Below are 22,908 nucleotides of genomic sequence, written 5' to 3'. Positions count from 1 at the left end.
AACTTACACATATTTAAATTAGGTCAAATCTGAATTGAATCACATTGAATCAGATCAGCCCAACAGTGGGCACGTCCAAGAGCTTAGAATAAGTTATAAGAAGATTCTATAATGTGTAAATATGTAACGATTTTCTCATTAGGAAATTTTCTTCTCAAACCTGCAGGTATTTGTTTTCTTATATACCTAATTGTGTAGGCTTGTTTCCCTTACAAAACTTATTAATACACTATGAATGTCCTTAGTAGCCAATACTTGTCTGAGCTCTTGACTTCAACAAAGTGTGTAAAGTTTTATGGCTTCTTCTAAATTTGCATAGTTAGTCTAGTGGAGAATAAACTGCTCCAGCACCAAGAACATTGCAGAGGTTTATGGTATTTGCACACTGTAGCACTAATAAAGAATATTTCTGTAAGTGAAAAGAGGAGGATTCTGTATGAAGTTTACCATCTATTACCTTTGCTGTAGTGTTTTTTAATCAACATTTTCCTATGTGACAACCTTTGTTTACACAAAATGGTGTTCATAAAAATAATATTTAATACATGCATCTTTTTTTAGCAGAACTCTACCAGGTTTTAAATGGTGTTTGGTGGCATCTATATACTGCAGTATACAACTATAGCATCTAGCTAAGGATTAAAGTTATGAAGTAATGACAAAGAGAGTGAGACAATGTATGAGAATATTTCAATAAATGGCTAAAATTCAGCTGAGTGGCTATTGGTGAAATTAAAATATACTTGGAAAAGAAACAAAACAAATAACTGACTGCTGTTAAAAATTGCTTGAGAATAGCCTTATTCATGTAATTACAATGTGACATTCAGATGATGGTTGGTACAAATACCTGAACAGTGAGGGAGAGTCCCACTCCAGTGGCTATCTTCTTGGCACTCCCTAGTAGAATTTCCTATCAGTCTTCGACCCGCTGTGCAAGAATAGTGAATTATGGAGCCATATGTAAATTTGTCTCCTGAAAGAACTGCATTGGCAGGTACCCCAGGATGTCCACAAGAAATGGCTAACAGAAGAAAGAGCACAATATTAGAAGATGTTTCCATAGCACAGAAAAAAAACTATTACAACCTTTAAATATGAGGCTGGTTCCACACAACATAAATAGCTGTCTGGATTTCAGCTCCTTCATATGGTCAGTTTTGCTGCTGCTATAGATGATTTACTGGTCATTTGTAAGATTAAGCATAAAACTACTTGTAAAACTAACCCATCCAGTTTAGGCTTTCCCTGAAAATACACAGAGCTCTCTTTCCTCATTCGTTTCTGTTCACTGTCCTTTCTTACAAACAATACACATTATTTCTGTTAAGGTTGGGAAAGAAGAAACCAAATAAGGTTAATGTTGCAATGTGCTTATGTATTACAGATATGATAATGGTAAGTAGCTTTATCATATCTATAAAATAACTACAGGCAGTTTGGGCAGTATAGAGAAATAAAAATACTTAATCTCCAGTATTATAGCAATGTGTTGCACTAGAGTGAGAAAGAGGAAAATGGATTACTGATAAGTTTTGTAAATTATGAATCATATTATGTTTAAGTAAATGTGTACATTTTGTTTGAGAAAAAATTCAGATAAACAGTTTTGGTACATAATAACTCACAAACAAGTAGTTCAGATCTGTTATATGATGAAACATAAGTCACCTTAAGGAATCAAATTCTGAATGCTTTTTGTGTAAAGCTTAGGTAATCCAGTAGAGAAAGAAAACCCAAAGAAAATAAATTTTATGTAACTTTAGTAAACAGCCACACAACTTAGACAACACTTCAGCAGAGCAATTGAACTTAAGTAGCTTTATGAGTTACTTGAATGAATGATCTACGGGTCAAATACATTTTTTAGAGAAAACCCCCTGTTATTCTGATGACTATTACTCCTGACAGACATCAAAATTATTTCTGTTATACTGAGTCCCATGATAATGTTAAACTGAGTGCACAATGGATTTGTGCCAAAAGGCATCATCCTGACCACCACTGTTTCACTGCTGTGTGTTTCTCCTCCTTTCCTTAGGCTGGCTTAAGCATCCATGTAGCAAATGGTAACCCAAATCAGGACACTGATATGGTTGAACAGTACTCCCACAGAAGAAAATCAGTGTTTAGTCTTCAGCCAGATCTGTTACCTTAATGAGCTTGCTTCGGTACCATGTAAATGCTAGTCCTGCCACAATTCTGAAAGGAGCTGGGTGATCAGAATTTTTGGAAGAAAATCATATGTAGGTCACCTTAATGCAGCTGCATAATGATTTGTAGCAAGTACCAGGAAATTTTCCCAGTTTATGAAGAAGAAAAGCATCCATTTTTAAGCAATGACACTCATAGGTATTGCTTTGCATATAAAAGAGCAGCGTGTTTCTATTTTTTTACTCTTGAACTAGAATTGTTCATGGTAAACATTGTGTCCACTTGGGGTTCAAAATTTTATCTCACCTGCCTCTCCAAGCACTTTGCCCTACCACCAAAAGCAATCTCACGCTTGAGAAAAGGAGATTATCACCAATAACCTTTGAAAATTACATTTCTCTTATAGTACTTGAAAAGACTCTGGGTGATTTCATCTGTGAATAGATAAACAGATCCTTCGCACAGAAAGAGCCCTATTCATTTCACTGAGGTTTTCTTAGGGGAAAGAATGTTAAATTTGTCCTGGTGATATTTCGGATTCAGATGGTGTTTCAGTCCATCAGCAGCAAATTAGCAGCAGCTAATCTGGCAGGTGTTTGAGGAATGTAGGCACCTCCCAGGCTCATGGCCTCAACCAATAGTCCCCAGTGAAAGGTCAGGGATTCCTGTTCTGAGGGGACGGACACCTGTGACTTTCCTCGAGCTCTGCCTAAAAACAGAAAGCCATGCAAATGCTATCAAATTTCCAAAACCTTTGATGTGTAAAGATGGGTAGCTATTCTAGGTGATCTAGACTCCCCATCCTCTTCTGCCCCTTGCATAATGAGGGTCCTTTCACACTGAAACCCCAATCCTGGAAGTAGGAAGGGATCATCAACAGAACTGGGCCACAGACTTTCATAATGGTTTTTCAAAGATACAAAAAGTGAGGTACATGCTTCCATCAGTAAAATATTCTTGCCAAATGAACAATTTTATGCAGCTCTTTTGTATTTAAATGTTGTATTTTGCTTAACTTTTTTTATTCTTGAAATATGAATAAACCCCTTTTCAGATTATAGCTCTTACTGACAGATACTGAAAGCATAGATTGTTGTGAAAAGCAAAACAAAACTGCTTGGGTCATGTGGATATTAGATACATAGTAGTAGGAAGAAAGCAAGCATAAAAAAGAAACAAATTCACTAACCTAGTTACATTTATTGATCTGACTGGTATATAAGTATAAATTCATACAAAAAATCATTTAAGTAAACAATCATAATGCTGTAAAGCAAAAAACTTTAAAAACATCTGATGTGTTTGCAAATTAAAGTATACTTTCATTTCATTTATTATTTCCTAAAATTGCATTGTAATTCAGAAATCTAATGTCAGAAAATTAATAGTGATCAGAGAAGGAAAATCTCTCAGTGGAAAATGAAAGTCAGTCAAACTTATTTTCTAGAGATCTGAAGCTCACTGAATTGATTACAGGAAACACCAGAAGATTTCCTCCCTCTCTGAGGTAAAGTGATGGAGAAATTATGAAGCGATGTCATGAAAAGACCCTCTTGAGCAAAATTATCCTACACAACATTTCATAGATTGATTCTCACATACACTTTTCAATACATCTGAAAAAAAATTCTGAGATAGGCATTAATGGTCTTAGACTATCAATCTAAATGATAACATATAAATAATAATTTTAGATTTCCCTAGTTGTTTTCTGATATCTTAACAATACACCAAAAGGGGAAATTATTCTTAACTTTCTGGCATTTTGAATAATAGCTCCACAGTTCCCTCTAAACCCATTTTTAATAATGACAAGTTGCATGACATCTTGTCTTAGTGTTACTGAGCTGCACAGTTTGCAAGATGTTGATCCTAAAGTCCTGTTTTGTTCCTCAGTAGGTGGCTACAGGTTTTTTCGTCTATCATGACTAAAATTCATGCACAACTCTTTAATGTTAATCCAACTGAATGAATACTTACACAAACACTTTGGTAGTGACCTATCCCATAAGCCAGTAGCTTTACAGGTCAAAGCAGATGAGCCCAACAGATAAAAGCCCTTCTTGCAATGGTATGCCACACTTGTTCCGTACTTGAAACTTTCAGGATAATTCTGCTGTCCGTGCCGAATTGCATTTTCCACAAAGCCAGGATCAGAACAGTTCACCACTGTAAGACAAACAGTGTTCGTCACTGATGCATAATAGCAATGTCATAAATAAAGTGTAACAGTGATTTTTTTGTTACTTCACTAGCAGCTCATGACTGTGGTCCATTTGACATCCTTTGTGGTTTTTATTTGACTTAAATATCAGCTATGTTGACTCCTAAGTAAGGCTCTAGAACTTTTAGCTTTGAAAGTAATACTATGATTTTACTCCAGTTCTTGTAATAGTCTTGGACATACAAGTCGTTTGAAGATAAAAGAGAAATTGGAGGAATTTTTTGTCATTCTCTTGGTAGGCTTAGTTTGGTCTTCTATGTAAATTTTTATGTGAAAGAAACCACATTAAAATCAAACCACTACATGGTTTAAATAACACTTTAAAATTTTCTTTTTTGATTTCCTATGATGAGAAAAATTGCTTCCAACATTAACAAGAACATTTTCTGCTATTAATCTGTAGAACAGAAAAAGGAAGATGGTGAAAAATCAAATATTTGATAGTGGAGTGGGAGTAAGGGTAAGCACCAAAAAGCATGGTTATTTTCCAGATAGCTGTTCAAAACATAAAAAAATATGAGTTTTGTAATGACTGTTTAGTTTTTGTAGAAGATATATCCATCCTCTCCAATCCTTTGTTTTGTACTCTGCAGTGAACATGATGGTTTGTTGGTAGAAGATTATGATGAGACACTGAGGTCTCCATTGCAAACTCCTAATTTTTCTGTCTATTCATGTGAAAGCTATCTGAAAAATTATAAATGCCTCTTCCACGCCTCCGCTGTCTTCATTCTAAACATAATGGTGTAAATAAAAAAAGACTTAGAATATTATTAGTATTATAAAGTACAGCTCATCAAACAATGACAGGAATCTACCGTTCAAGTATGTCATCTAGTTCAAATTAATTTTCATGAAAGATAATCTGGTGGAGAAGAATGTCAGGTAGCATTATTGTTTTAGAGGGAAGACATACGGAGTCACTAATTTTACTCCCGAATCATATTTTTTTCAAAAGGTTAAGTTCTATCATACATATAATTTAAATTTACTGATTAGCTAATACTCTATAATAAGTCAGCTTTTGCAAATGTTCATTCATTGAAAGAATATTTCATTCAATCAGCTAAAAAGTATCAAGATTTTAAACAAATATTAACCTCCTGAAATTTAATTTTGGGAGAAAACCAGTTTATATTGGGTTTATTTCTCTTTGTCTTTTAAAGGCACAATCTTAAAAGTATTAAATGTTCATGATTTCAGTCTTGCAATGGATTCTAGACAAGCATATGGCTAGGTCTAAAGAACATCCCATAGGAATCCAAATTTTTCCTTCATAAAATTTATTTTAGAAGTAATATTTGGGGGTGGAGGGAGAGAGAGAACACTTTTGGCACGAAGCAAACCTATTTGCCACCTACTGATTGTTATTAAAATCACTGAAGAAAAAATTACACAGAAAAGTAAAATACATTTAAAAACCATTAGGTATTACAATGATGTACATAAAGCATTAGTAAGGCATTATCTAGACTGATGAAGAGACATCGTTAATGGAGAAGACCTACTTTTTTTTTCCTGAGGAGTAATAAAGCTACAGTGTCCTAATTGAAACTATTCCCATTCTGGTTTATGGTGCCTCCTATTCACCAGAGAAGTTACATTTAGCTTACATTATAACAGTTTAGCTTATATTTCATACTACCAACGTTTATTTAAACTTACTGTTATAACCTTATAAATGTGATACATAGATCAGATACGTGCAGGTTAAATAAATATGTGTTTACGCTGGGATTTCATTGACAGAAGCAAATACCTTTTTACCTCCTGACTTTTTTTCTGTCCCATAAAAGAGGGAAAAATGTAAAGTCCTAAAACCTTACTGCTCTTTGGAAGCTGTGAAAGATTTGGACATGGAAGTCTGTGTCTCTGTACTTCCTTTGAGGAACTCTGAAAATTCCTGCTTTTGGGGATCTGTATTTAAGGGTACTATCAAAAGAAAAATGCTTTATTCTTTTCGCATTACGCATTCGTTGTTATGGCTTTTTACCATTATTACAAATCACTGTTAACTAAATTTAATTCTTTCACTGGCAGTATAGCTATCACTGTAGAACAGAGACACAAGTGAAAGTCTACAAAACACACAGCCCACTTACATAAAGCCCTACTGAAATACTAAGCTAGATCTGAATAAACTCATATGTCTGTATTCACGGTGCAATTCGTACAGAAGGTAGGACAGCTCCCAGAAGCAATGCACATCGAATCGCAATTAACCCTGGCCCTCAGGCAATTCAATGGGGTGTAGTGCTGGGTAGACGCTGCTGTAAACCTTCTGCTTCTGGAACTAACCTGCATCCTCTGCATAGTTATAAATTGCCTTGTACAAACATATCCTTAAACTCAGTCTCTCTACAGATGTATATACTTTCCTTAACATTTGAATCTACATCTGTATCAGTATGAAGTAAAGAGTACCGGCGCTTGTTCTCTGGCTGCAGGCTGGTAGACAGTGGCCATGTCTCTGCTCTTGTGCTCTTCTGCCCTCCAGACCCGGCTGAATTTCTCGGAACTGCTGATCAGGACTGGTCCTGCTGCCCATGCTAACCCCTGAACCACGCTCTGAACAATTCCTGTGGATGGGCTACGTGGTTCAAATGAAAAACTTGTTGGAGAACCTTCTTAATTAGTAGAGGCAATTAGGTTCCCATGCCCAGGCACTGCTTAGTTTAAAAATATAGGTACATTTAACTAAAATGCAGAAATGAGTATTTTAAATTTTTCTCTTTACCTAAAATCGCTATTATATGGTAATGCAGTTTCGATCCCCAGCTTCACAATAACACAGTATCAGTATCGTGACCCACCATATCATAAATTGATGGCCATGGTTGTATGGAATATTTGTACTGGTGCAGAACTGAACTCAGGTCTTCTGAGACCTATGTCCATGCTCTAATCAGTACACCATTTTGCAATGTATGAAACTGCATACTGAAAAGTAACTACTCAAAATAACACTTTTCCATTCTACTGATATCTACCTATTTTAGTAACCATCTTGATTACCAGCAAGAGCAGGTCTTTCTTTAAATAATCTCTATACATATAAAAAAGTATGGAATTATGTTTTATGACTGTAAAAATCCTCTGGAATTAAAAAACCCCTAAACTGTAATAGTTCAAAGGTAAATTACAATTTATCCATCATATTTAAAATTTTTCTGTATTAGAAATTTTATCCTGGTGCAACTAGGACTCCTTGCTGTACTCACATATATCCACAGTACAGACGCATGTTTAGTAGCCTGCATTTAATATTATCCATGTTTGGTTTGCCTCAGTACTATAGCATTAGAAATTGGCCATGTGCGGCTTAAACAGTACACATACCTCTTCAGTGAGACTTCATTAACAAACCCACAAAACTAGGAGAAATTTGCATGCGGACATGTATTATTGGACTTTTTTTCCAAGCTATAGGACAAGATTCATATTGTTTGTCTACCTAACTTAGTTTCTTGTGATGTCAAAACTTCTTTTGCAAGAATCTTCCTCCATGCAATTTATATTTTTAGTTTATTTTCTGGTGGGATTTTAAAGTTTTTTGTGTTTGGCTGTTGTTTTTTGTTGTTTTTTTTTTTTGTCTGGGAATGACATTTCTTGCCCTTTTACTTCTTTTCTAGGCTCTAGATGGTAAATACAAACAGGTTATACTTATAGTACCGTGGCTAAAATAACATGAATGGTCAGAATCAGTGAAAATAAAAGCTACAATAGTGCTTCTGAAGCCATTAAGATTTAAAAAAGTTCCACATTCATTTTCAACTACACTTCATTCATTTTCAGTCAGTTTGCTCCTACATGAAACTAGCACAGAAAATATCAGATAGAGGTGTCTAAATTTGAAGACTGAAAATGATATATTTGAAGAAAAATGATATAATTCTTGGAATGACTGGCAGTACTTTCCAAAATGTTTCATCCTTAACCTTTTCCATTGAAAGCCACAGGAAAGCATAGGTGGCATTGGTGGTTTGCCCTTGGTTTAACTCTTTTTATCATAAATGTTTGAAAATAGAATTGTTTGGATTAGAATATTTCCAACTTTTCTTTTTCCCAAAAATGACTTTTTTTCTGGTTTCATTTTGTTCAGGTGAGAAAATAAAACACCATTAAAACCATTAACTTTCATCAAGCAAATTTTTTTGCTATTTCAGTTTTGAATAATTGACAAAGCTACTTACAGGGTTTAGCTGCCTTAAAAGAAAAAAAAAAAAAAGAAAAGTTTTATTCATGTTCCTTAAAACTAGTGAAAATAAAATAATGACAATGGCTGAAGTTAAAGTTTTGAAGCAGAGGTCTGAATTTATGTTATTAGGAAGAGATCGGAAGTTACTCTGTTGTGCTTCTAAGGTTTAAAAGCACTAAGTATAACAAGAATGCATATGTTATATTGTACAATTTCTTAACTTTCAATGATCATAAGCCATTAAATATTATCAGTTCTTTCAATTTTTAAAAATATTTTATGTGTGCATTGAGCAGTGTATAGGTATTGTTTTGGTGATCTACATTACTGTTTCAAGTCTGTCTGACTTTGAATTTACTGACATGGATACACATGCAACCTAATTCCCATTGAATGAGGGTTATCAGCTTCCAATACCTGGATTTGCAAGAGTGATATTATACTTCTTTTGCCTTTCACTGCTCCTAGGATACAAAGGAGCTTAACTGCACACCTTACTTTCAGCCTGGCAAGAGGGCACGGTAGCATTATTATGCTTGTTCAATACCTTTGGATCAAAAGATTGTCTATAGATCTGAACTTTTCCCTAGTTTCATGTTTCTGACAGCTTTCCATTGATAACAAAATATAAACCTGGTTTATAAATTAACTCTGAAACACAGAACCTTTCTGTATTTTTTTTAATATTAAACAGTAACAGGACAAACTGAATAGTTTTCTGGAAAAGTTTCCCAGCAGTTTCTGGAATCAAATATGTTCACTGTAATTGAAGTCAATAAGGACTACGTTAGAGGCTCATATGCCTTCTTACACCTTTTTCTGACCATAAAAAAATCTTAACTTCTGCTCTTCAACAAACCATGAACAGGAGCAATAAAGAATACCCACCTCCAGAACATAGGTCAGTCTTTAAAAGTCACTCTGACAATCTTCAGACTGATTAAGGGCTTAGACTTTATCACATCCTAAGTGAGAGCTTGTCTACCACTGCCATTTCATAAAGTCATTGACATGTTTTCTTGAGAGTCTCCGTGAAGACAGAATGAATGCTCTGCAACTGCTTTACCATGAAGAACACTGCTTGCTATGTTCACACAGTGCCTCCAAGATAGGGCTGCTCTGGGGAGAAAACTAATGCCTTACCCGAATTTCTGAATGAGGGACAGAAATGCAGCAGATGCCATGGTACTCTCTTTTGTTGGAATGGGGAGGATGATAGGCATCTGCAGGCATAAAGCTTTAAAAAAAAAAAAAGCCTTCCAGAGCAAAAATACAGACAACCTGCCATGGCTTCATGGACTATCCACTGTGTGGAAATCTCATTTGGGAGTTGTGAGAACTCCAGAATATTGGAAAGTACTATTTCTTTAACCACAATATTGGATGCTTATTTTATTTCTAGAGCAGTGACAAACAGTTTTACCTAAACAGTGAAATACTGCACAGATAAAAATACTGTAAAAGTAAAAAGCAGTAAAATAAACAATGAAATGGCATTTTAGAATTTGTTCAAAATAAAGAGCAAATTTTTTTTTTTCCCACTGCAATTTAGTGAAAATCATTGTTATTTACCCAAATATACATCAGCTTAGTTGAAACAGAACATTGAAACTATGTGGCCAAATTATTTCTATTTTAATATCAGAATAATCTACTCAAGTAGAAGAAAAATCTGAAGTATATTTCAAAATTCTCACAGTTATTGAAGGTTTTGCACATTCATGAATACAATTATTTTCAAAAATTCTTCCCATCCTATGGATTACTCAAGTCTTTCCCTAGGTTTAATTTTTAACAAGCATTCACAACAGCTGTCCCTTTTTTAGTACGGTTGAGATTATTAAAATAAAACAAAATAAAATATAACTGCCTAAAATAAAAACTTTGGTTTAATGGGTAAGTCTGCCAAGTTAGCTTCTGGAAAGCCAGTATTAGAAATTAAGAAAAAAGAAATTTGTTTCATGAAGATATGCTGCCCTAAAGCGACCCAAAAGCAATTCTAACTGAATTATCTTTGAAACACAATAGTGAGAATAGAAAAACTTACTTTTCCATGCAGACCAGAAATATGGAATGTTCAAAGAATATATTACAGTCCCAAAGCATCAATTTGTCTGTGTGATACAGTGTTCTCATTCTTGTACCAGTAGTATCTGTTTAGCCAGCTCAGTGATGAATACAATACAGAATAGTCACTGAATGCATAATTTAAGCATGTGCTCTGTGCAAGAAAATTCTTGCATCATACATGAAGTCTTATCAAATGATTATGCATGACAATACCATCCCTCAAGCTAAAGAGTATGCCTGAAGTGCCATTTAACATCAGCTATAGATTTTTAAATATATATATACACAAGCGTGCTGTTGCTACAAAGGGCTGCAGTAAGGAGTACTTTAGAAAAGAATTTGAGCTGGCCAGCATACAGAACTAAGGCAGTAGTGTCCCTGATTGCCTTTCACCCTGGGGACTCAGTTGCAAATCATGGTGAGAGTAGACGGAGATTGCTTTCTCTCAATGACAGCTGTCAAGGGTTACGTGGGAAATGAATTCTGGCACTCTCAATTTAGTCTGTTCAGAAAAGCAGGAGAATGCTTCAAGTCTGCCCTGATGACTTTGGAACCTCACACTGAGTAGATTCAAACCCTTGCGGACAAAGAAGTGAAAAGACCATGTCAGAGTCCTTTAGGCAGTTTTCTGTTAAAAAGTTGAATGATCATCAAAAAGTACATCATTCACAGTATTTCATTTCTTGTTCTCGCTCGCTCTTTCTATTTTTTTCCCCCCTTGACAGAAACAATGTTAAGCCTCTTTTTAAAACTTTTGTATCTGATCAACAGTATTTTAAAACTTTTTTATTTGAAAAGTATTGCATTAATGTTGGTACCTAGAACATGTATAGGGACTGGCACTCAGAGTGAATAAGGGTAGAGAATTCACTCTGACTTTATGACAAATTCTACAAACTGCCGTCTATAAAAAAAGAAGGCATTGCTTGTCAAAGTATGATTATAAAATTGCTAGTCCATGGAATATTAGTAAAGTTCAGTGCAAAGTCAACAATACACAACAATGATAACTTCTTAGTGAATTAAAGGGGGAAAAAAAAAAAAAAAAAGAGAAAACACTGCTCAGCTTACAGCTTTGCTGTGCAAAAGTCTCAAATACATAGGAGTGTCATTTTTTAATTGCTATTTTTTCAGTGGGGGCGAGTTGGAGAGTGATTTCATCATAGAAATTCTGGTCATGCAAACCATAAAACTAAAATATTTATATAGGAAGCAGAGTGGTTTGTGGGTTTGAATATATTATTAATATCTATCCAAAATCTAAGGTCCTGACCTCATGTCTCTGGTAAACCGAGCCCAAGGAAATTTTCACTGTAATTAATGCAGTATAAATGCTGTTGGTAATAGTGCAAAGTAACACTAATAATTTGCTAAATAATATCTTGCTATAAACAAGACCTTAACTAAGGTTAATAGATTCAATGAAGTATATAGTTCACATTTGTTTGCTTGCAAGATGAAAAGCTAAGACACACATTGCTTTTAACTGCATTCCAAAGTATTTCCCATTGATATAAGTATGCCAAATATTCTTTCACTGTTAGAAAAAATACAGTCTTTCTTATGTTTTCTATTTGAAAATTTCTGCTGGAGGGCTCTGATAACTAACTAGTGTGATGGTTTTGGCTGGGATAGAGTTAATTTTCTTCATAGTAGCTAGTATGGGGCTGTGTTTTGGATTTGTGCTGAAAACAGTGTTGATAGCTAACTCTATCCTAAAATAAAAATGGAGCAAGAAGTATGTTAAAAAGAAATTCCATGAACTTGCAGTTATTTTTTTAAGCTTTGAACTGAGTTGGTGCAACTTTATAAAACAACACTTTTTTCTGGAACACCAGATTAACTAGTTTAAAAAGCATGTATTTGTCTCTTGGGTATGTATGAAATGTCTTCTTCCTATTCCATCCCCAGCACGAACCCAGGTGTTACAGGAAAAGATAGATCAGAAAATACTTACCTGTCATTGTTCTCTGTATGTGTTGTCTATATGTAAATTCGTTTCTGGGCATCTGTGTACAAGTAGTATCAACACAATAACTTTTGGTATAATAGTACAAACTCTAGGGTCATGTCTTGAAGTCTTTCTCTTCAGATTTTTCTTAATCAGAACATTGTTTTTCACATGGGAGAGGAACTCTATTCAGCTGTCCCCAAAGATGTTTCTATTACCTTTTGATATGTCTTTGCCCACCCCAGAGAGGTGCAGGAATAATTTTAGGAAGTCCTGCATCATCTCTGCCAGTTTCAGGTAAATAGCTCAGACACTGCATGGCATGTCCCATGGCACCTTGCCTCTTTATTTAGGAAACTTAGTTAAGCTCTAATTATCCTTCTGAAGGATATCAACATGCTATCAACATGAACAGATGAGGTATATTCAAAGCATGCAAAAGTCTCAACAGATGCCTCTGACTTTGGAAAACCAAAACTGAACAAACCACAAAATTTTCTCAGCTTATATGAATCCTTGATACCACCATAAATTGAAAACTGCTTAAATACAGAGTTGCTTTATCTTTGGATGAGAAGAACTGGTCATCAGTCTCAATCTTTCCCACCCTTCTATCAGCTGTCATCAGAAAGATTATTTTTCTTGTCAGTGAAGGAGTGGAACATATTACCACTGGTTCAAATGATATACAGAACTAAAGAAAACACGACAAAATTGGCAATTCCTTGTAGGTACCAGACTCTTGATAAGACAAAAAGTCTAACTGAGCTTTTCAAGAATCTATCAGTAATGAGATAAATAAAAAAAAAAACAAAAAAAACAAAAAACCAAAAAAACCCCTTTCAAATTAGAAATTCAGTACAAAACCAGGATAAATAGAGACCCGAATTCTTTATTACTAACAAATACCCTGGACTTACTGATACAGACTGGAGAATGTGAGTTAGCTCAAACCTCTTCAACTTTGCTAAACAGATCTTCCCAGTAAAACATTTCTGGTTTTAAGAAACATGCTTTTAATACTGGAAAAGTTCTTAAATCCTATTTATGAGAAGATGTAATGAATTCTGAAGGGAACAGTAGCAAAGGATATACACTTTTCCTGATGTAGATTATGAATCTGACACTGTTTTATGAACTGGCAGCAAGTGATAGGACAGTTTATCAAATGCTGAAGCAAAGAAATCAGAGCAAGAAAATCTCCTTCTTGCAAATGCTTGCATTGTAGATGATGTGGTTAGGTGTGGGAGTGCAGAGCCCTGAGGAGACCATCTGATTCAGTTCTCATTTTGGTGCTTAAGAGTTATTATGAAAAGTAGAAAGTACAGAGATTGGCTTTCTGTGCTTCCAATGACAAAAGGGAAAGCAGTTCCAAACTGCTAGAGAAAAAAAATCCACACTGAACGTATTTGGTTTAGGATTTGACATTTTCGTAGCTAGTTCTGGGGTCGCACATTCGGGGTGCACCGAGTCCTACTCAGGCAGGGTTGCCAAAGAGAACACAGATTTCGCTATGGGAATTTTTCCAATGCCATTTCATTCCAGTTTAAAGGCAAGTAAACTGACTACTTGACATGTTATCAAATAAATAAAGGCAAAGGTAGAGTCCATGTGGAGATGAAAATATCCCGTCTCACAAATTATGATTTTAAAATCACACTTCAGTGATCTCAACTTTCCAGAAGAGACTATTACAAATCTAAAAAAAATATAAATATATATAGAGAGAGGATTAAATATGAATTTTAAAACAGATATCATTTTTTCGATAATTCAAAAAAGTTGGGGTTTTATCTCACAAAGTATCCCAATATCACAACAAGCCATATTTTTTTACTTGTGAAAGAAATAGTGGGAACATGAGATTTTCCATGACATAGGTGTTTTAATGATTATGTTACCTCAGAAGACAGATCCAAAATCCAATATTAAAAAACATGTTCATTTTAAGGGATTAAATGTTTTACTTGATGTGCCAAAACAGTTTGCCAGAACAGATGAAATCTTTATTAAATTATCAGAATAACAGCATTCTGGAGTAGGGAGGAAATACCATTGCAAAGAAGTTCAGTGCTTTCATTGCATTTAGGTTATATAAACATATTTAAATACTTTGTTTCATGGAAGTTTTTATCATATGGCTTTAGAGCAGCAGGTATGATCTTTTGTGTGCACTACTTTTTTGTCAGGTAAAAAGCCTCATGTAATTTCTTCAGTAAATTTACTGCCCGTGACTTACTAGTTAACCTACTACTGACACAATAGACAGAAGCAATGCATCACTGCAAAAGAGTGCCTGCGAACTGCCCAGCTTTATTTTCTGAAAATATCAAGGTTTCCCACACATACATAATAGCTCCATTGGAAAATAATAAAATAAAATAAAATAAAATAATCTTCTGCAATAGCCTAAAGCAGTAATCTATATTTTGTAGTAACTGCATGTAGAGTCAGTAAAGTGAAGCCAAGTTCATTATTGACTCAAGTGAACTCAACCGAGGTTTGAAAGAAAGGTCATACGTAAAATCTCTGTTGAATTAAATGATGCAGGTTTGCCAGAAACATCAATCCCTTCCCAGAAGTATATTTAAGGAGCTGGAAGATTTACTTTCTTTGTACACAAATTCATAGTTCATCACTAACAATGAACTGTAATACAAATGTTTTTCACCCATTAGAGAAAAGGCAATTTTAGAAGGAATGGCGTATGCCAGAAGAAGTGTTATTAGTTACTTAAGGTAAGTTCTAATCAATTCATTAAAAGCAAATGTGATATAAGACATTTAGTCGGTAGAATTTTGATTTTTTTTTTTAAATCATGGATGTAAAATTATCAATTCAGCACAATTTCATTATTGAAAAGCACTTTTTTATTTCTTAAATCTAACTAATAAGGACTTTTTGCTCTTCTTTAATGTAAATAATATAATTCAAGATTTATTTTATTTAGACCTTTTTGGCAAAAAGAATCTCTAGTCATTTTGAATCATGCAGATTCATCCTTTAATCCAAACTATATCAAATTATAAATGAAAGAGCATAATCATCATGAAAATGTTACAGCAATTTTCACAGCTTATGGTCTAAAAATATAGTATTTATTGAAGTAAAAATCTTAAATGGTATATAAAATTCTGCTCTCACTGAAATGATGTAAATGTAATTATGCTATGAGGTTATAGGTACGCATCTTAGAGTAGAGAAGACTCCTTTGCCCAGCTATAAGGGTAGAGTTAAACTGGGTAGATGCATGCAGAGAGGTGTTCTGTGGGAATGTGCCTGGCTGGTATGGAGGTTTGAACCAGACTGCTCTGCACTTCTCTTTTCATTCTTTTGAAGGAATACCAAAAGTTTTTGTTTCGCAGTGAATTCCTAAATTTATTGTGAACAGCAGCATATAGGCATGTCCTTTTCTAGAAAATTCCAATTACTCATTCCTTTTAAGACAGAATATTTACACAGGAATATGTGAAAAGTTCTATTTTCCTTTTGCTCCAGCTAGGCTTGTTAACAGTATCATTAAGCATAAGCTTTGATGCTTGCACGCTAGAAACAGTAGGGTTTCAGGAGTTTAGGATTTAGATAATCTCTTACAGAGTTTAGTCGATATGTGGAATATTTTTTTTTACTCATTGAAATTCCTTTCCTTTTGTTCTGTATTCATCTAATTTGGTGAAAACAGTTGTATCCTCTTTACTTATATGTATCTTTAAGGTTTTTTTGAGTGCTGGACAGTCATGCAGCGATGGCTAAGAAGTTAACTTAGTTACCCATCTAGTTCCCCTAGATGATCTAGGTTAGTCTCATAATTTGGTTCCATTTTACCTTAGTCTGTGAGACTGTGTTTTAATCTGAAAAGCTTGAAGTCTGCTTATTTTTGTTAACTGTGTTATGCAGTAGCCTAAAACAGTGGGATCAGCAGAAAAATAGGTCTGGAGATACTACATACCACCTCAGCAAGATTCTCTAAATGCATCTGTCAAAGTCTAATCATAAATTATACAGAATCACAGAATCACAGTTGAACTTGCAAGGGACAGCTAAAGCAGTTTGTCCAGTCAGGTTTTGAATACCTATAAGAATGGAGACTCCACAACCTCTCTGGGATATCTATTTAGGTATTTTACCACCCTCAGAGTTAAAAAGCTTTTTCTTATGTTTCAGTTTGTGCCCTTTGCCTCTTGTCCTTTCAGTGGGCACCACTGAGAAGTCTGGCCATCTTTTTTTACACCCTCCCTTAGGTAAGCATTGATAAGATTCCCCTGAGCCTTCTCTTTTCTAGGATGAACAACCCCAGCTCTCAGTCTCACCTCAAGTCACAGTTGAGTCCATGAGAGAAGGTTGTGTTTCTGTGAAAACATGTTTAGGAAAGGCAGAAAACACCACAGAGACAGGAGGGGGGCACAAAAGAATTAGTGAGAAACAACAGAGGGAACACCGAGGTTAGAGGAGAAGGCGGTGCATGGGGGAGCAGATATTCTCTGCAGGCAATGGAGGACCCACACCAGAGCAGAGAGATGTTCCTGAAGGAACGGTAGCCTGTGGAGAACCCACGTCAGAGAAGAAGAAAAAAGTGAGAAGGAAGGAATGGCAGAGAGAAATCGCTACATAGTGACTGCAAGGTTAACACACCACACTAACCTAAAATGAGAAACAATACCAGTTATCAAGACAATTAATAAATTTTAAAATTTCATCTAATTGAAATAAAATCTCCGAAATTTCTAGAACAGAAATGCATGTAGTAGGTCAATGGTATAGAACTACTCTAACACTGATATGCTTAAACTGAAGTGGATATCGCCTATTCCCTTTGCACTACAACTAAGTATCTTCTGGTGCACAAATACATTTACAACAGTTACTATTACTTTAGATAGTATATTCCTCTACAGAACCCAAAAGTAGGGTTTCTTAGAGAAACTGCAAACTTTATGACCTATCTCTTTTCTCAAACAGTTTAAATGTCAACATGGATTTCAAGGTTTATCACCGTGAATCTAGAGAAACTGCAAACTTTATAACATATCTCTTTTTCAAACACTTTAAATGTCAGCCTGGAGTTCAAGGTTGATCACGTCCCAACACTTCTGTATTATTCTGACCAAGCCTCTGTTCTCTCAGTAATTGTGACTTTCTTACATTCAACCAAGGCTCTGAGACTCAGCTTTGGCACTCTACTTCTTGTACCTCTTCATTTTTGTAATTTCTCAGACAAGAGTAGAAGTGGTGACATTTGAGTAATACTTACAGTTTTAATTGTATTTTAAATAATTTTTTTTGTTTTTGAAATGAGCTCCTTCTCTTTTAACTTGAGGTTACATTCTCCCACATCATACACCAACAAACATTCCAGTGTAGAAAAACAATTACTTATCCATTCCTTATACTGACCACTATTGCAAGCTGTGATTATATAAATACTTGTCACACTGATTGCAGTAATATTTAAATCTTCATTGATTACAGTTCCTAAACTCTATGTTTTGTAATACAGACCTACAGTGAGGCAACAGACAAGCAGTAGGTGACAAGATTAGGTGAATCCTCTCACTTCATGATGGAAGAGGTACAAGACAGTCACTGAAAAATAACTATTGATGTAGAGAAAGACATACTAAGTGAAGAGAAGAATGAAGTGAAGAAGCACTGAGTGAAAGGCAAAAGTCTGTGTTTCCACCACCTGCATGAGAATAGACAAAACTGTAGACACTCAACTGAGAGAACTGTGGGCCACTCCATTGCAACAGGAGTTTGCCATTCGTAAGTGAATGGATCTTGGCAGAGTTGCATCTATAATACTCACTACTTTCAGAAAACCAACCTCCTTAAACAAGATTTCAGACCATAAATTGGCCTGGATCAAACTCAAATTCATGTGATGAATTAAAAAAGGAAAATGAAAGTAGACAGGAGACACAACTGAAATAATGTTGGAGTAACTGTAAGGCTCCTAATTCTTATGTTCTTATTTTTTAAATCTCAGTCTTTGCATTATTTTTCATAACTTTCCTGTGGTTTTTTTTCTCTTTCACTTTCACTTGTTTTCCTTTTAATAAATGTACTTCATTTCAATGTAAATAGCTGAGTAACCCAGCTCATAAATAGGGTTGAACTTCAGGAAAACCATGCAATCTCTGCCTCTGACAGTCAAATAGAGCAGATCTGGACTGCATCTAAAGGATATGTGAACAAGTGTGTATTTGCAACAAATAAAACCTTACTTAAATGCCTCACAGATGAGATAGAGGAGTTTGTTCACTAAAGTCTAGAGAAACAAAACAGTATAAAAGGGGGAAAAAAAGTACATGAGCCTAAATTGGAACAGTTTGCTAATTTCTGTTTCTCTGTTCCAATAATTATATTGCTATGCTAGTTAACTCACTTGAATAAATTCTGAGGGTAGTGACTGAGGGAATTGCCATCTCTGTATTGTTTTAATGAGAATAAAAGATCTAATTCCACACACACTGAGCTTGAAATTGCATCAGCTATCTCTGAAACAATATGGTGAGCTAATCACCAAAGATAATTATTATTCTTAGGAACAACCATTGTAATACAATATGATTTTTAATAAAACAACAGGTGAAGATAATAAAGCTACCAATAGCTGAAGTTAACTTCTTATTTTACATGGTTTTTAGTCTCAATGTTAGTATCCTTAGCACAACTTCACTGACTGCAATTTCCTTTAGCACATTAAAGACAAGTTACAAGGGACGAAAAGCATAGTACCTACATCGATTTAACATTTATGTGATCATTTTTCTGGTGAAAGAAAATACTCAAGAAAAACTTACTAGCCATTGCATTTCTGGAGACATTATTTTATCTGCTTTAGTATTAACCCCCTTTTCAACAGGCTGTCTAACTTGGACCTCTCTAATCAGAGAGGACGACAGAATTCCAGACTTGTATTCTGAATAGTGGAAGATGAGATTAATTAAAAAATCATGTTTTTAAAATTTGTAATGTAATGTTTAGCTTCTTAAGTTTGTAGCCAGCATTCAGGCATGAGATACAATCCATGCAAAAGAACTGAAAGGTTCATCAGCCTAAGGAAAATCCTAAATGACTTGTTGCATGAGTTAGCAAAGTTTTGCCAAATTATGTCACAGAAGGAAAATCTTGCCAGCCTTGCCAATTCCAATTTAACACTCAAAAATCTATCTTAGGTATAATATGTATGTATTTTCTAGATATATGCATACATGTATAGATAGATCAATTGATCAATCAATCAGTTGATTGGTCTTTGTGTTCTATTTCTTTACAAGTTCCATACCAGGCAAAATCATCAGGTTCTCTCCAGAGACTGATCATTTTTTTACTTGTTTTACACATTTGGAAACTGGTATTGTTGTCAAAAGTTATAAATGGACCCAGACAACTCCAGCTTTGAAAAGCGAATATGACCAGAAACAACAGTTTTAAATTAGATCCATTAAAATATATTTCCTTCTGGAGCCTTCACAAAAAGAGCACTGAAGGATATACAGTATCTCAGAAACTTTTCTCCAGGCTTTTGAGATCTTTCAGTATATCTTACATGATTCACGTCATGTCCTGCCTTTCACCTCTCTGATAATTTGCATTTATTTTATAGCCAGAAGATATTCAATCTGCCTCAGTGATTCAGAAGAAAACATTTCACAATATCATTAAATATTATCACCATGTTATTGGATTCAGCATTGAGAAAGCATGTACTACACCAGTACAAGCTATTTTGGGGCATACACCATAAAAAACAATCGACCAATGAACAGATTTTGGTGGTCTGATAAAGATATTGGTGGAACAGACCAAAGATTTGATATTAGCTCCATATTCTGCAACAATAGCCAAAGGCTGAAGAAAATATAAAAACAGTGGCCATAAATGGAAAGAGTAACAATAGGGTAACTTTAGATACTTGTTTTCCTTTTAATCTTAATTACATTTCTGGCATCTGGATAAATAAATGATAAGGACACAATGAAATCTGAGAACTTTGGACTGTGTTTTAGAATGGTTTCTTTTTGTCCTTCCATAATACGTACATTCAATACACAGGTTTCTTTCTTCATAACGCAAACCCTTGCTTCAGTTTCATCTCTCAAACATCTCCATCTTACCCAGAGCGTACTAGTAATTAAGTTCAGATATGTCTTCGCAAAAAACCAATCAGAATTAAATCTTACTTTATCATTTTTTTCTGGGTAAAGAAAAGTCAAGTTTCACATGTACAAGCGTTATTAACATCTCAGGCATTGCTAGGAAATACAAAAGGATGAAGAGTGTTTTGATGCAAGAATATGTTTTCATAGGAGTAATGGACCACTTATGGAAACTGTACTCTAGTGCACCTAATTCAGGCTAGATAGCCAACTGTGATTTATTAATGCAATATAACTTTTGTGATATAAAGTACACTTTATGTCTATAAATTAAATGATAGGTATTGCAGTCTGAAAACTTTAAGATAAAATACTGAAAAGCCTAGGCTTCCCCAATACTCAGTCCTAACTCCATTTTCCAATATGGAAATGCAAAAAACTCAAAAAAGGTGGCAATAAGTTCCTAAAGGTCAGGTTTCTGAATTATATCCCAGTATTGTGAAGGCAGGGTAAAGGATCATGCCTGAAATAAGTCATTAGAGAGCAGAGAATGTATAAGAGTGTTTCTTACCTCGGCAGTTGGGTAAAGGGCTACTCCACTGCCCATTGCTTCGGCACTGTGCTCGAGAAGCACCCTGAAGTAAGTACCCAGTGTTGCAAGTAAAATTTACAACATCATTTAGATTGAACTCACTGCCATTAGTCATTCCATGAGCTGGATTCCCAGGATGTCCACATGTGATTGCTGTTAAAAAAAATAAATAGGCAGGCTAGCATCTAACTGAAAGGTACTATTCCATGGAATCACTTACAGGTTAGAGCTCTTTTGTCTTTGTTTGGTTTCTTTTTTTTGTTTTGTTTTGTTTTGTTTTTCTTCTGAATTTGTCTTTTATATTTATACAAGAAATTTAAGAAAAAAATAGGATATATATACATTCAGAATTCTTAACTGCTGGGAGAAAAATCTTAATTATTTCAATAAAACTTCTAGAATCTACATTTTACCTTATGTTGAAAGTTGTAATATAATTACATATATACATGCATTTTGACACTCATGTGATAGGTATTAGACCTTAAAAAACGTAAAGAGTTCACCATATTTCCTACTAATGCAACTGAAAAAAATATTTTTCCCCAAAAGCTTCAAAATGTAGTAAGGCCAAACAAATTGAATTTGATGTACTGTTTCTAGAGCATTCTAGAGTTCTGAAGCATTCCTGTTCCAAAGTTCTTGAGTTGCTTTGCTGAAGTAGTGATCCCCTTTTAATCAGATTTTCTTATGGCAATAAAGAAATCATTGTTGGGAGTAAATCTTTCCCATTATGTGTATTACATGTGTTGATTATGCTTAAATGACACTTACAAAATAAACTTATTATGGTCAAGCTCTAGCTTTCCATGACATTAAAATAATATAGAAAAATATAGAAAAGCATCATACTGACAATATAAAACCAGAATGTGTATATATATATATATATATACATACACACGCACACACACACACAACTTTTCAACATTGTGCTGGTGATGTTTATCATACACAAATAAATATCCTATACACAGGTTTATCTTTTGCTTTATTACTTTTGGTTTGTTTGTTTTTTAACTTGAAGAGACATGTGAAAAACCAATTTAAATGTGATTCTTTTTATTTTATCATGGAATTCAACTGTGAAACAGTATTTTCAACAGTACCTGATCTTTGGGAATTAAATGGGACACCTTCTTGTATAGAGACTTATGTATTTATCCCTTAAATTGTGTAAATAAATCTACTTAAAACACTTGAATCTTTTCTGCACCATCTCATTTGAAGCATTGGAAGATGTAACCCGAAACTTCAGAATAAAATCTTACTACATGCACAGGATCAACTTAATTCTAGCCCAGTTGTTGCATTTCTAAACTGTTACAGATGATCAAGTTTCCATAAATAAAGCCATTTCCAGGGCCATAATAAATCACTTAACATAATTCTTATATAAAAAACCTATTAAATTTTTAAAAAATGCTATTACCTTTAACTTTCTGCAGTTTCCTGAACAAATTATATGCCATAGGTTTTAACAACATAAATTTAGGTCTGTTGTAAAAGCTCTAATAATGATGGATAATTCTGTTCAGTTGCCCTTTTCAACAGAAGCATACCCTAGTCAGCCAGCTCCTGGTTAGAGCTTATTACTCTTGACAGGATGCTGGGTTT

General features: G+C 34.5%; 1 protein-coding gene across 1 annotated transcript in view; it reads right to left on the bottom strand.

Annotated features, from left to right (window-relative positions):
• CSMD1 (CUB and Sushi multiple domains 1) overlaps nt 1-22,908 on the bottom strand; it is a 1,244,565-nt gene that overhangs the window by 41,470 nt on the left and 1,180,187 nt on the right. The window contains exons 54-56 of the mRNA XM_049818613.1: nt 21,271-21,444; nt 4,135-4,323; nt 851-1,024 (exon numbers count right to left, since the gene is read on the bottom strand). Of these exons, the coding sequence (XP_049674570.1) occupies nt 851-1,024; nt 4,135-4,323; nt 21,271-21,444 (537 nt within the window). The remainder of the gene's footprint in view (nt 1-850; nt 1,025-4,134; nt 4,324-21,270; nt 21,445-22,908) is intronic.

This window comes from Accipiter gentilis, chromosome 16 (genome assembly GCF_929443795.1).
Source record: "Accipiter gentilis chromosome 16, bAccGen1.1, whole genome shotgun sequence".
Lineage (NCBI taxonomy): Eukaryota > Metazoa > Chordata > Aves > Accipitriformes > Accipitridae > Astur > Astur gentilis.
The sequence above is the reverse complement of the archived record's forward strand: the minus strand, read 5'-3'. Positions and strand labels throughout refer to the sequence as shown.